Genomic DNA, 15,498 nt, shown 5'->3' with positions numbered 1-15,498 from the left:
GCCCAAAAATTAGCTGGTTGGTGCGTGCATGCGCGCCCTAGCTAAGCTGGTGTGCCAGGTGACATGGCTCCATGTGCCCACTGTGGCACACGTGCCATTGGTTCGCCATCATGGGTCTAGTCCAACCTCCTGCTCTCCTTGAGCAGGAGGTTGGACTAGAAGATCTCTGAGGTTCCTTCCCAACCCTATTCTGATTGATTGATTGATTGATTGATTGATTGATATGATCTAGGGTCTCCTGCTTAAGCAGAGGGCTGGACTAGAAGACCTCCAAGGTCCCTTCCCCACCCTATTATCGTAAATGCATATTTTGCAGGCCTGCGTATCTGTGCAAGGGACCCCAGATCGCTCGGGTTTGAGGCTGGAGTGCGGGAGGGCAGGGGGGGGCTTCCTTGCCTGGATGGGGGGAGTGCTCGGCTCCCGCCCCCCGCCCCCGACTCGGTCCCCCCCCCCGTTCTGCTCCTCCATCTTGCCTGTTGCAATTAAGCCCGACGCTTGTGAGTTTATTGCAGCAGCTGTGAACATTGTCACCTTCGCAGCTGAGGAAGTGTGAGGGGGGGAAGTGTGTGGTTTTGTGCGTAGCAGGAGGCACAAACAGTGCAAAACCCCACCTCACACACAGAGAGAGAGAGAAAGAGAGAGAGAGAGAACCTCGCTGGTTGTCATTTTTCCCACGTGCTCCGAGCTGGCTCAGCCTTATTATCCTTCGGAGCTGCAAAAAAAAAAAACCCCAATCCTTATCCTGTTGTGATGTATCTATTCATTAAACCTAAAGAGTAACTGTCGGGTTTGCTAATTCTTCCATAATTAGAGAGGCCGCATCCTCGGGCCATTCCCTCCGCTGCCTTCCTGCTCCTCATTAAAGGGGCTGCAAATAGAAGCCGGGGAGACCAAGCCGAAAGCAAAGGAAGGGAAGGAAAAAAAATAAAATAAATAAAAATAAAAATAATAAACATTCCCGGGAGTTTGCAAAATCCGGGTTTGCAAAGAAAGAAAGAAAAAAAACAAAACAAAATAAAAATAAAAATAAAACCCGGAGGTTTGCAAAACAAAACAACTAAGAGCCTTGGTGGCGCAGCAGACTAAAGCGCTGTTAAGTAACACCAGCTGCCTGCAATTATTGCAGGTTCGAATCTCGCCAGGCTCAAGGTTGACTCAGCCTTCCATCCTTTCTAAGGTAGGTTAAATGAGGACCCAGTTTGTGGGGGCAATAAGCTGACTTTGTATAAAATATACAAAAAGGATGGAGGCTATTGCTTAACGCATTGTAAGCCGCCCTGAGTCTCTGGAAAAAGGCGGCATAATAAATCGAACCAATCAATAAATCGAACCAATAAACACAAAAAACCTGCCAGCCAGGAAGAAAAAAAAACCAATAACAAATAAACGTTATTCATTTGGGAATAGACAGGCTCAGAATATGGAATAATGGAGTGGGGAGGGGCCTTGGAGGTCTTCTAGTCCAACCCCCTGCTTAAACAGGAGACCTTAGATCAAATCAATCAATCAATCAATCAATCAATCAGAGAGCTGGAAGGGACCTCTTCTAGTCCAACCCTCTGCTCAAAAATTCCAGCCTGATTGTCCAAATCTCTTCCTCAAAATCTCCCTGATGGCGCACCTATTCACACGGACCTATGGAGTCCTTTTCTTAATATTAATAATATTAAGAAATATTAATAATGATGATAATCATTGAAGGGTGCAAGCTATTCCAAGCCATTGACTTTCTGTAATTCGACCCAACCTTACCCGGAATCCCTCTGCCGAAGGACGCCGTTTCCTTCGCCAAGGGCAAAGTCGCAGGTCCCAAGTTGCGGCCACGTGATGTCCCACTTAACAACAGAAAAGGTCGTTAAGTCGGGTCCTGCCACGTGAGACCTCCCTTCACAACCGCACCCCAGTTCATGGAGCATTTCCCCATCCCAATGGCGGTCGTAAGCCGAGGACTTTCTTTTCTTTTTTTAAAATATACTTTATTAAGTTTTATATATATGCAAAACATTATCCGATGTTAATAGAAATGAGATTTCTGTTTTGTATATATATAAAACTTAATAAAGCCGAGGACTTTCTATACTGCTACAATTCTATCATTTCTACATCGGGGTTGGACTAGATGACCTACCAGGTCCCTTCCCACTCTGTTAATCTGATCATGCGACCCAACCTTACCCAGAAAAGCCGTATGCCTCCGAAACTTGACGGTTGAATCACAAATATTTCTCTCTCCCCCCTTCCCCACTGGCCTCCTGCCTTCCCAGACCCTCGATTAACCCCCCCCCCCAATTTTTCCCATGTGGGCTTCCTTCCCAAGCTCCCCTTCCCACATTTCTGACCTGACCTCCGAGCTGAGCCATGTCTGCCGGACGGTAATTGAAAATAGCAAAAAAAAATTTCCCCTCTCCAGCTCTCAGCGGTAACCTGATGCTGGGAGAAGAGAACTTCTGAATGGAGGTTAGAAGAGGAGGGGGAGGGAGAGGAGACCCCCTCCCCAAAACACAGCTGCCCTCTTGCTTTCCTCATCTCGTTTGTTCCTAACCCTTCCCCCCCTCCCCCACGGAGACCCCTGTTTGGGTGCCGGGCTCCATTGGGGGCGAGAGGATTAAGGCTTTGATGCATCCAGGAGGGGCTTCTTTTGAAAAAAAAAAGAGGGGGGGGATTGTCCCCGAGATTGACTCTGCAGAATTGGCAGCTGACACCAGACAGGCGGAGAGGAGGAGGAGGAGGAGGAGGAGGGGGAGGAAGGGGGCACCGGGGGTGTGTGTGTCTGGTTGGATTGAACTTGGCAGAGTTTCAAGAAACTGGAGATAGTGGCAGTTAAGGCTGGCTGGCATTCGTCCGGTGGGTGGGTGGGGGTGTCCTCCTCACCCCATAACAGTCGAGCCCACCTCCCCTCCTCTTCATCCTTTCCCCCCACTCCCCACCCAGAAAGAGTGAAAGTGGGTTTGTTCCAGAGCTGAAGGTTGCAACAGAGGAAGAACAATTAATCCAAATTTCGCCGAGATTGAAGGAGCTCTGGTTTTGTTGTTGTTGTTGCAAAGGGGCTTTTTGGGGGGTGAGGGTGTGGGGGCTTTTCTCCTGGATCTTTTCTTTCCCTCTGCGTAAGCCCCGTTTCTCACCCCCCCTTCCTCCCCCAGCACGGTTGTCAATCAAAGGCAGTTTTTGTAGCAACAGAAGGTGGGGATGGATTCAGAGGGTGGGGGGCTTCACATACGGTAGCAACAGCCCCCCCCTTCGCCCAGCACTGGAAATGTGAGTGTGTGCGCGTGGCATCCTTGCATGCATGTGGCTTCACAAAATATGCAACAATTTGCACGCGCGCGCAGCATCAAAAACACAGCAATATAGGACGGGATTGGGTAGGCTCACCTGTAGGTTGGCCCTAGCGGTTTTCCCGAACCGGTTGAATCCCACTTCTGGATGGATGGTTAAAATCCGTGTGTTTAAACGCATGCAGTTGAGGTTTTTTTCCCCCCATTCTCTGGTTGCAAATTGATAGAGAATATCAAATGCTTCACAACAAGCCAGGGATAAGCCACATTCTGACCACTTTGGCAAAAAACAAAACAAAACAGGGTTGCTCTACAGTTGGGGAATCTAAGGTCCAACTCTGAGGATCCCACTGTTCCCCCTCTCCATTATGTATTTATATATGGATAGTCCTTGACCAGTTCATTTAGTGACCATTCAAAGTTAGAATGGCACTAAAAAAATTGCCGTTTTTAACACTTAAAACCATCGTAGTGTCGGGGGAAACTACAGTCGGACACTTGACAACTGGTGTTCCGGGGTCACTCAATCCCTTTTTGCGACCTTCTTGACTAGCAAAGTCGAAGGGGAAGCCAGATTCACTTAATGACCGAACTGCAGTGACGCACTTGGCAACGGTGGCAAGAAAGGTCGTAAAATGGGGCAAAACTCGCTTGACTGACGTCTCGCTTAGCGACGGACATTTGGGGGCTCGGTTGTGGTCGTAAGATGGTGCTTAGATTAGTTTCTCCTTTCTCTCTCTCTCTCTGTCCTGTAGCTCCTTCGGCGATCTCCATTATGCATCAGGTCAGCCGGATGGTGGACAGCATCACCCTCTCGTGGTCTCAACCGGACCAACCCAACGGGGTCATCTTGGATTATGAGCTCCAGTACTATGAGAAGGTATCAAGGAGGACGTAGGGGACCAAGGAGTTGGAGATTGTCCGTATTTGGATTGTGGCCTGCATGAGAAAGTCCTACCCTTTCTCCGTCTCTCAGGACGGCCTCCATTACTGATCGGTCGTGGTATCTCCCAGGAACGAATGGGTTACTTGAGCGTATGAACGTTGTTATTCTCTGTCATGGAGATTCTCCCTCATCCGGATCATAGTTGTCCCAAAGGTGCTCTCCCCCAACCACCCCCAAGAGGCAACTGGGACTTTCTGATTTTTCTTTGAAGACATTTCGCTGCTCATCCGAGAAGCTTCTTCAACTCTGACCGAATGGCGAGGAATGGAAGGATTTCTATTCCTTGAAGACAGCTGGTCATTTGCATTCTTTTTAGAGAGCCCTTGACGCCCCTTGGAGATTTATCGGTGTCTTCCGGGTCATCTGAGTCGTGCAAATGGGTGTGGAACTTTCTTGGGAGTGCTGTGGAAGTGCTGCACACCCATTTGCACAACTCAGGTGATCCACGAGGACACCGATAAATCTCCAAGGGGCCTCAACAGAGCTTGCTAAAAAGAATGCAAATGATCAGCTGTCGGCAAGGAATATCAATCCTTCCATTCCTCACCATTTGGTCAGAACTGAGGAAGCTTCTCGGATGAGAAGCGAAACGTCTTCAAAACAAAAACCAGAAAGTCCAGAAAAAAATACCATCATGGTTGTCCCAAAGGTGCTTTGTTCCAAAAGTAAGCTGGAGTTTCTTCTTTTTTTTTCCTTGAAAATATTTCGCTTCTCCTCAAGCTTCTTCAGAATGTCTTCTGAAGCTTCTGGGAACTGAAGAAGCTTCTTAGAGGAAAAGTGAAACATCTTCAAAACAAAAACCAGAAAGTCCAGGAAAGTCTAAGAAGCTTCTTCAAAACTCCTGGGAACTGAAGAAGCTTCTTGGAGGAGAAGCGAAATGTTTTCAAGGGAAAAAAAAACCCAACAACCAAGGAAGTCCAGTTTATTTTGGGGGAAAGCAATTTTGAGACGTACGGAGATAATCTCACATGGACCATAAAAGATCCTGCCCGCCATTCGTGTTTAAACACGTTTACTGAATTAATCCACGTTTATCCGGGGACGGTACGGAAGATTTCCCCATTTGCACGAGGAAATAAATAGATTTTGGACACGAGGATGTGTATTTTTTTTTTAAGGCTAATTAAAATCGTGTTTAAATGGAGACACCACGCACCCTCCCCATCGGAGATTACAAAAGCTGCATAATTCGTTCGGTGACCTATTTTCCAATTGCCAGGAGAAAAACCAACTCGGGGAGGGGGGTTCGGGGGCAGCTGAGGCTGCATAATTTATCCTGCTGTTTTGCAGAATTTGGCAGTCTCTTTTTCCCCCCCTGCCCGGCTTCCTCACAGCAAAAAAGAGAAACGTTCCTATTTTTCCAATGTTTCCCCCCCCCTTTTTTCTTTTCTTTTTGCAAATCTACACACATACACAAACCCAGGTTGTGTTTGCCCTTTTAGCAAGACTGTCGTTTTTGCAAATGTCGGTTGGAAAATTTGCTAGGATTGTGGTGCCATTGTGATGTGGTTTAGGCACTAATCTCGGGGCCTTGGTGAAACCGATCGTTTTGGAATCTAGTCTATAGTCCACATCAACGTACAAGGTTCAAACACATGTTTACCAATAAAATTCTATGCTTAAGAAAAAAAGGGCCAGGATTTTCCCAAGATTGTCCCAGAGGAAAAACAAACAAATAGGCTCCCTTCACGGGATTAAGCCGGCGGTGGACTCAATATATATCACTTTGTATTTTTCCACTGAGTCGGGGTTGGGCTGGATGACCTCCCGGGGACCCCTCCAAATTCCAAGGTTCTGATTTTTCTGCCCCATGCTGCCTTATCTATTCGGAAAGGGTGGGGATGGGGCAAAGCTAGATGAAACCCAAGCCATGTTATTTTCTGGCAGAAGATTATGTCCCCTTCTCCATTCTTTTCCTCCTTTTACCGGAATAACCGTTGTCGCTATTTTTTCTTCCCCCGTAGGATCTGAGCGAGTTCAACGCCACGGCGGTCAAGAGCTTCACCAATACAGTGACCGTCCCCAACCTCAAAGCCGGAACCATTTACGTCTTTCAGGTGCGAGCTCGCACAGTGGCCGGCTACGGACGCTACAGCGGGAAAATGTACTTCCAGACGATGACGGAAGGTGAGTAGCAGGGGGTCCCGCCCCCTGCCCCCTCCCCAATTGTTCATTTAGTGACCGTTCAAAGTTACAACAGCACTTCACGACCGTCGCGGCCTATCCCCGTGTGTCATGCGATCAAAATTCGGATGCTTGGCAACTGACTCATGGTTATGACCGTTGCCATATCCTGGGAGGGGGTGGGATCCCGTCATCCCTTTTTGTGACCTTCTGACGAGCAAAGTCAATGATTTATCAATGGGTTTCTGGACTCGGCATGGGGGTTGGGCTGGATGACCTCCCAGGTCCCTGGCAACTTTTTCCCACAAGGATTTCGTTATCCCATTTAAAAATCCTGTACCTAGCATGGGGTTGGACTGAATGACCTCCCGGGATCCTTTCAACCTTTTCCCATAAGGATTTCATGAACTCATTTAAAAATCCTGCACCGAGCATGGAGGTTGGACTGGATGACCTCCTGGGTCCCTCCTGACCTTCCCTTTCCTAAGACTTCCTAGCTAGCTGGAACAGCTCTCTGCCGAGGCCCGCCTTGCAGGTAGCACCTGGCTGACTTTCATTTTCTTTTTCTGCGCGTCGTTCCAGCCGAGTATCAAACCAGCATTCAGGAGAAGCTCCCTTTGATTATCGGTTCCTCGGCGGCCGGTCTTGTCTTCCTCATCGCTTTGGTGGTTATCATCCTGGTTTGCAACAGGTAGGCAGAAATCCGGAATGAGGGATTTTCAAAAAAAAGCCAGAATATTCTAAACCGGCTTCTGTTTTTCTGGATCATCTCAGAATACGGTTAGAATATCCTGCATTTTTGGGGGGGGGTCCCGTTTGTGGTTTGGCTTTCCCCCTTTCTACTCCAGCTTCCTGGCTGTCCCCAGGAAGATTATAAGATTATATAAGATTATATTTTCAAGAAGAGAGTGGACAGCCGTTTGCCCCGAATGCGTCTCCTGCCTTGAGGGTTGGACTGGAGGACCTCTGAGGTCCCCTCCATCCCTCGGGTTCTATCTTCTACGTATCCGCGAGCTTACGGTGGGGGGGGCATGCATGTTGGATCGGGCAAGCTCGTTAATGGCACCCCGATGTCCGCGCATAACCTCGCCGGATTTTGCTTGCGACAGTTACAACTTGGGAACCGGCTGAGTCTCGCGGGGCAAGGGGTGGAGGTGGGGGAGGCAGGAAGGGCTTAAGGGGGCGTCGGTGGGGAAGGGGGGGACAGACTGCTGAATCCCAGCCTTGCCCCCCTGCTCTGCTAGTCCGTCTGCCTACCGTTCAGCACGCTGCTCTCCTTCCAGACGGCATGGCTTCGAGCGCAACGACTCGGAATACACCGACAAGCTCCAGCATTACACCAGCGGCCACAGTATGTATAGGTTATTGGGGGAGGGGGGCAAGGCGGGGGGCGTTCAGGGGGGCAGGCAGGAGGGAGGAGCAGCGTTCACTCCCCAAGCGGGTTGACGTCGGTGCGATAACCTGCACAGCCATGGACAAACACCCCATCCCACCCCCGTCCCCCATTGTCTCCGTCCCACGGAAGCCACAGAAATTTCGTTTAGTGATGGTTCAATGCTCCAACGGCGCTGGGGTCGATCTATCTATATCTATCTATCTATCTATCTATCTATCTATCTATCTATCTATCTGTCATCTATCTATCTTCTATCTATCTATTTATATCTCTCTATCTTCTATCTCTCTAACTCTATCTATCTATCTTCTATCTTTTTTATCTATCTATCTATCTATCTATCTATCTGTCATCTATCTATCTTCTATCTATTTATATTTATCTATCTATCTTCTATTGCTCTATCTATCTATCTAGCTATCTATCTCTTTTATCTATCTCTATCTCTCTATCTGTCATCTATCTATGTTCTATCTAATTATATCTATCTATCTTCTATCTCTCTATCTCTCTATTTTCTCTCTCTCTCTTTCTTTTATCTATCTCTATATCTCTCTATCTGTGTCATCTATCTTCTATTTATATCTATCTATCTTCTATCTCTATCTATCTCTATCTCTTTTATCTATCTCTATCTATCTATCTATCTATCTATCTATCTATCTATCTATCTTCATCTGTCTATCTATCTAATCTACCTATCTATCTATCTATCTATCTATCTATCTATCTATCTATCTATCTTCATCTGTCTATCTATCTAATCTACCTATCTTCTATTTATCTATTCATATCTATCTTCCATATCTAATCTATCCTATCTATCTATCTATCTATCTATCATCTATCTATCTATCTATCTATCTATCTATCTATCTATCTATCTATCTATCTATCTATCTGAACTGTGGCCATAAGTAGAGCACTAGTTGTTGCGCCCTGCTTGGGTTTTGATTGGTGAGATGAGGTTCGGGGGCGGGGTTTAACCAGGATTATAAAAACACACTTGGTGTGACACCAAACCACCATTGGGCGCTGGCTTTTCCTCTGTGAAAGAGGGTTAAGAACTAGCCAGCTTGCAATCTCCCGGTTAAGCTCAATTGATCTTCCCCAATGTGCCCAATCTTATCCTGGCCTACCGCACAGGATTGTTGTTGTGGATGCAGAACTCCCCCCCCTTAAACTGGAGCATCAAGGGTTGAGCAAATGACCCATATGGGCTTCTTCTCCTTTGAGTAGTTACTCCGGGGATGAAAATCTACATTGATCCCTTCACCTACGAGGATCCCAACGAAGCCGTCCGAGAATTTGCGAAGGAGATTGACATCTCGTGCGTGAAAATCGAACAGGTGATCGGGGCAGGTAAGGCCAACTTCAGGAACTCGGGGTGCTCCGGGTGATTGATCTGTTTTGCACTGAGCTTTTTTAGACGGAACTGAAAAAATTAAGGGTCCTCGCTGGTCTCTGAACTTGGGGGTTTTCTCGAAGACGTTTCACGACCCAACTAGGGAACATCATCAGGATGAGGTTGCCTCGTTTGGTTAATTAAACACCTGCAAGAAAACTTCCAACCAAGGAGTCCATAATCCTCCTCTTTTTCTTCTTCCTCCTCCTCCTCTTCTCCTTCCCCCCTCCTCTCCCGCTTCCTCCTCCTCCCTGCAAACCTTACTCCCTTCTAGCATTGATGAAGTTACCTATTCGGGTAATGAGACGTCTGGAAGAAAACTAGCAAACTTAGACAGCACCAAGGACCCCTCAATCCTCCTCCTCCTCCTCCTCCTTTCTTCCTCCACTCCTTCTCCTTCCTCCTTCATTTCCCCCTTCTCTTCTTCCTTCTCCTTCTCCTCCTCCATTCTTCCCCTTTGTTCCTTCTCTTTCCTTCTTCCTCTTCCCCTTTTCCTCCTCCTCTTCCTCCTTCTCCTCCTCCTCCTCCTCCTTGCAAACCCTACTCCCTTCTAGCATTGATGATGTTACCTATTCAGGTAATGAAATGTCTACAAGAAAACTAGAAAACTTAAGAGAGAACCAAGGACCCCACAATCCTCTCCTCCACCACCTCCTCCTCCTCCTCCTCTCCTCCTCCTCTAATCCCATTTAGTTCTAGCACTGATGATCTTATCTAGCTGGGTCGTGAAACGTCTCGCAAGAAAACAAGCAAGCTCAGAGAGGACCCCACAGTCTTCCTCCTCCTTCTTGGCCTCTCTGCAAACCTCACTCCCTTCTAGCACTGATAATATTCCCTAGTTCGGTCATTAAATGTCTGCAAACTCCCCACACCCCTCAAGCTAATGGAGCACCAAGGACCCCCCCCAGTTCAATCCTAAAATGTAGACACGTGGGTTTTCAGGGGAAATAAATGCCTTTTTCTGCCTCCCCCCTCCTCCTCCCCCCCACCCCAGGAGAATTTGGCGAGGTCTGCAGCGGCCACCTGAAGTTGCCGGGGAAAAGGGAGAGTTTCGTAGCCATCAAGACCTTGAAATCGGGGTACACCGAGAAACAGCGGAGGGACTTCCTGAGCGAAGCCAGCATCATGGGTCAGTTCGACCACCCCAACGTCATCCACCTGGAGGGGGTGGTGACGAAGAGCCCCCCCGTTATGATAGTCACCGAATTCATGGAGAACGGCTCGTTGGATTCCTTCCTTCGGGTAAGGACCACCCCCCCCAAGGGGAGGTGCGGCAGTTCTGATTGATTGATTGATTGATTGATTGATATGATCTAGGCTCTTCTGCTTGACCTGGAGGTTGGACTAGAAAATCTCCAAGGCCCCTTCTAGCTCTGTTCTGATTGATTGATTGATTGATTGATTGATTGATATGATCTAGACTCTTCTGCTTGACCTGGGGGTTGGACTAGAAGACCTCCAAGGCCCCTTCCAGCTTTATTTTGATTGATTGATTGATTGATATGATCTAGGATCTCCTGCTTGACCTGGAGGGTGGACTAGAAAATCTCCAAGGCCCCTTCCAGCTCTGTTCTGATTGATTGATTGATTGACACGATCTAGGGTTTGACTAGAAGACCTCCAAGGCCCCTTCCAGCTCTGTTCTGATTGATTGATTGATTGATTGACACGATCTAGGGTTTGACTAGAAGACCTCCAAGGCCCCTTCCAGTTCTATTCTGATTGATTGATTGATTGATTGATTGATTGATTGATATGGTCGAGGGTCTACTGCTTGAGCAGGGGGTTGGACCGGAGGACCTCCAGAGTCCCTTCCAGCTCTCTTCCGATGTTTTGAAGTCAGTCAAATGAATCAAGAAGAGAAGGTTGAGGAGCACTTATTTTTGAGGAAATCATGTCTCCTGGCCAGGAGATCGTCGACCCCAGTGGCCAGATCACACCTCCCTTCACCTGTCCTGGAATCTCACACCCCTTTTTCCTGTCCTTCTCTTCAGCAAAACGATGGGCAGTTTACCGTCATCCAGCTGGTGGGCATGCTCAGGGGCATCGCGGCTGGCATGAAGTACCTGGCGGATATGAACTACGTCCACCGCGACTTGGCAGCACGCAACATTTTGGTGAACAGCAACCTGGTCTGCAAAGTTTCGGACTTCGGCCTCTCCCGCTTCTTGGAGGATGACACCTCGGACCCCACCTACACCAGCGCTCTGGTAAGAGGGTGGAAGGAGGGCTGGTGGGCCAAGACTTTGAAAGGTAACTGAGATAAGTCAAGGGACAAACCAGGATTTGCCACTTAACACCTTCTGCTAACAGGTCCGTCCGTCGGGGAGATGACTAGTTGTCTGCCACACCTATTCATCTCTGCCCCCTGCCTTTTATCCCCAGAGCTAATGTGGGGCTTCGCTAGCATCGCTGGCTCTTTCGTCCCAAGGACCGGCCTATAGATTTCCACTGCTCTCCTCTCCTCTGCCTTCTGAGCATCTGCGAATCAGGCACTGGACCCAGCTGTTCTTCCTCTTCCTCATCAGCCACCTCCAGACCTGGGGGCTGTTGACTCTCATCGGAGGGCTGACGGATGGCCCAGGCTTCTCCTCTATCCCCCCCCTCTCTCTGACAGCTCCACTCCCTCTTCCCCCTCAGAGCTCACAGGTTGCCTTGAGGCTGACCCCGACTCCCACGCCTCCTCCTCCTCCTCTGATTTGGCTGCTGGATGGGCCGGCGGGCCACAACAGAGATGACCTGAGGCCTTCAGGTGTCAGACTGGCCACTTCTAATGATCTGGCCCTCTCTAGATGACTTAAATGACCCTTTCCAGCCCTCCATGGGAACTGTAGTCCAGAAGGACTGATATGGGCCAGGTTATGGACTGACACCTCCACTCAGTGAAGGTCTTACATCCCTGAAGATACCAAGGACTTTGTCCTCAAGACAAGTTGTGGCGATTGTGTGATCAGATGACTTCCCCCTTCAGTTTCTCCCAAGTCCAAGTGGCTCATGGGGTTTGGAGTCTCAACTCACAGCCTTGGAACGGCTGAGAAGAAGTTCCTTCAGGAAGTGGTCTGCTTGGACCATCCTTCCTCATAAATCTTTCTCCTCGTACAACGAAGAGACCCAATCCTTGTCCCTTCTTCAGAAGACAAGTACTGTAGGACAGGGCGGTCTCCAATCTTGACCAAGTTAAGACTTGTGGACTTCAACTTTCAGAATTCCGGGGAGTTGAAGTCCACAGCTCTTAACGTTGCCAAGGTTGGAGACTCCTGCTGTAGGACATCCAATCCTTCTCAAACCCAATTCTTCTCCTTCTCTTCACAGGGTGGAAAGATCCCGATCCGTTGGACGGCGCCTGAGGCCATCCAGTATCGAAAGTTCACTTCTGCCAGCGATGTGTGGAGCTATGGAATCGTCATGTGGGAAGTAACGTCCTACGGGGAGAGGCCTTATTGGGATATGACCAATCAGGACGTAAGTCACAGCTTTGAAACATCTGAGGAATACCTTTGGGGTTGTAGATGGATGGAACTTCTGATGATGGCATGTCTTGTAGACATAGGGAGCAGAAAATGAGGGTTTCTTATGGAAAATTATGGGTTGCTTATGGAAAAAGGAAGAAGGAACCCTTGTGAGAATTCTTCCAATGTTTCTAGGAGGCCTTAATCTCAAATGTTTCTCCTAACTCAAATTCTTTCTCATCTAAACTATGCTGGTTCTGGCCATAATAATGGTTGGATGGAATTTGGTGGAATTTGTTGTCTAAAGCACCATTTTCCACCAGCTAACCTCTCTTTTAGATAACTTCAACTGGTCTTCAAACAATACAATTTTGCAAGTCTGAAAGAGTAGATGGTCCTCAAAGCTGGAGGACAAATTTGGGGCCTTCCTAGGGTTGAACATTATATTTTGAGCAATTCTTGTTCTCAAATCCCTTTCAAACAACAAGCAGGCTCAAGTGAGCCCCAAATACCCCTCATTTCACCCCTGAGCTACACATAGTCTCCTTTATTCAGATCCCTTTCTCTCCAAACTTGCCAAAACCCTTCTTATACAATGAAATGGTGGATGAGTGCAGCTGATTCTCTTTTGGAAATACAGATAGTCCTCGACGTATGACCCAAAGGTTAGTTACAACCATGGAGGGGGCCCAATGGTTGTAACTTTGGGTTGCAAGTCTTCTTTTTTGGATCAGTCATAACTTAGAACAGTCCTAAATCGAGAACTAGCTGTAGAACCAAAATAACAATAAGCCGGGAGCAATGAGCGTAAAATTCACACAGGGTTCAAGAGGTGTAAAATTATGGATCATTCATTGGCAGGTAATCAATGCGATTGAGCAAGACTACCGATTACCACCGCCCATGGATTGTCCGAGCGCTCTCCATCAGCTCATGCTGGACTGCTGGCAGAAGGACCGCAACCACCGGCCGAAATTCGGACAGATTGTCAACACCCTAGACAAGATGATCCGAAACCCCAACAGCCTGAAAGCCATGGCACCCCTTTCCTCAGGGTAAGGAAGCAAACTCTCGGACATTGATGCTTTGTGTCTTCTTCGTTGGTTGAGGGACCTTCCTTGGAAGCAAACTCTTGGACTTGGACCATGGAGAAGACTTTGTGTCTTCTTCACTGGTTGAAGGACCTTCCTTGGAAGCAAACTCTCAGACTTTGATTATGGAGAAGACTTTGAGTCTTCAACATTGGTTGAAGGACCTTCCTTGGAAGCAAACTCACAGACTTTGATCATGGAGAAGACTTTGAGTCTTCTTCACTGGTTGGAGAACCTTCCTTGGAAGCAAACTCTTGGACTTTGATCATGGAGAAGAGTTTGTGTCTTCTTCATTGGTTGAAGGACCTTCCTTCACGTGGGTTGGCTGGAGGTCCAACATGGAGATCTACCAAGGGTTTAGTAATATCTGTATTGAAGAGAGTCACCAAGGTTGGGATAAACCTGGAATAAGGTTCTCCCCCTTAAACTACACACACACACACACACACACACACACACACACACACCTTCTGTTTTGCCCTGAGAGGCCACAATTTCTAGAATTTGTTGAATTTCTAGAAATTTTCCCCAAATATCTACAGCTTCTCTTGGCATTCAGTGTGTTCAGTCCGTGACATCTTTCATTTCTCTTGTTTGGTTCAATTGTGTAGGTAGTCTTCGACTTACAACGCTTCGCTTAGTGACCGTTTGAAGTCACAACATCCCTGAAGAAAGGGACGTACGACCGTTTTTTCCACCACACTTACGATCGTCGCAGCCTCCCCGCGGTCCTGGTTCATATTTATGACGGTCGTAGGGACACACGATCCCCTTTTAGCGACCGAAGTCTGTGGGGAAGCCGGGTTCATTTAACAACTGTGTGACGAGCATCTCAACCGCAGGGATTCACTTAACAACGGTGGCAGGAAACGGTCGTAAAAATGGGGCAGAAGGCCCTTAGCAAATGTCTCACTTAGTGACAGAAATTGCAACCATAAGTCGAGGACTACCTGTGCCTGGTGGCAAATTGAAATTGAAATGGATTTTAATTTGATTAACCTTGCAGGATTAATCTTCCTTTGCTGGACCGGACGATTCCAGATTATTCCAGTTTCAATACTGTTGATGAATGGCTGGAAGCCATCAAGATGGGCCAGTACAAAGAGAATTTTGCCAGCAACGGGTTCTCCAGTTTCGACTTAGTTTCCCAGATGACGATGGAGTAAGAACACCAAACATTAAAATTGTAAAATATTTCCTCACATAAATATCAAATATGGGTAATTCTCGACTTACAACAATTCGTTTAGGGTCGGTGGGGCAGTCAGATTCACTTAGCAACCGCGGGACTAATGGAAGAAGTGCAGAGATGTGCTGAATAGCAGGGGTAAGGATGGTTGTAAAACGGGGGTGGGGGGCAAATGTCTTGCTTAACCACAGAAACGTTGGGGGGGTCCCCAGTTCTGGTTGTAAGTCGAGGACTACCTGTAAAATAGAATCATAAATAAAATAAGGAAATAAAATAAAGATAAAGTATGATGGAATGGAATGGAATACAGCACAATACAAAACACAAAACAATACAAAATACAATACAGTACAATAAAAAATTCACAACAGTACAAAATACAGTACAGTAGAATACAAAATACACAAAACAATATAAAATACAATACAGTACAATACCACAGTACAGTACAATACAATACAAAATACATAACAATACAAAATACAAGACAGTACAATACAAAATTCACAACAATACAAAATACAGTACAATACAGTACAAAATACATAACAATACAATATACAATACAGTACAAAACAAAATACAGTACAATACAATACAAAATACAGTACAGTACAAAATAC

General features: G+C 47.2%; 1 protein-coding gene across 3 annotated transcripts in view; it reads left to right on the top strand.

Moving 5' to 3' along the window:
* Positions 1-15,498, top strand: part of EPHB2 (EPH receptor B2) — a 62,607-nt gene that overhangs the window by 28,218 nt on the left and 18,891 nt on the right. Inside the window, exons 6-15 of one of the 3 annotated variants that reach the window (XM_060684754.2) lie at positions 4,031-4,155; positions 6,186-6,348; positions 6,928-7,036; positions 7,590-7,696; positions 8,981-9,103; positions 10,141-10,388; positions 11,141-11,356; positions 12,459-12,608; positions 13,457-13,650; positions 14,693-14,848. In XM_060684754.2, the coding sequence (XP_060540737.2) occupies positions 4,031-4,155; positions 6,186-6,348; positions 6,928-7,036; positions 7,590-7,696; positions 8,981-9,103; positions 10,141-10,388; positions 11,141-11,356; positions 12,459-12,608; positions 13,457-13,650; positions 14,693-14,848 (1,591 nt within the window). Of the gene's footprint in view, positions 1-4,030; positions 4,156-6,185; positions 6,349-6,927; positions 7,037-7,589; positions 7,697-8,980; positions 9,104-10,140; positions 10,389-11,140; positions 11,357-12,458; positions 12,609-13,456; positions 13,651-14,297; positions 14,432-14,692; positions 14,849-15,498 lie in introns of those variants that run through there. The other 2 variants (XM_060684756.2, XM_087879240.1) reach the window with 2 other exon arrangements.

This window comes from Pantherophis guttatus, chromosome 15, assembly GCF_059756535.1.
Source record: "Pantherophis guttatus breed Tessera chromosome 15, ASM5975653v1, whole genome shotgun sequence".
Taxonomy (NCBI): domain Eukaryota; kingdom Metazoa; phylum Chordata; class Lepidosauria; order Squamata; family Colubridae; genus Pantherophis; species Pantherophis guttatus.
Note: the sequence above shows the minus strand (reverse complement) of the source record. Positions and strands in the feature narration are given on the sequence as shown.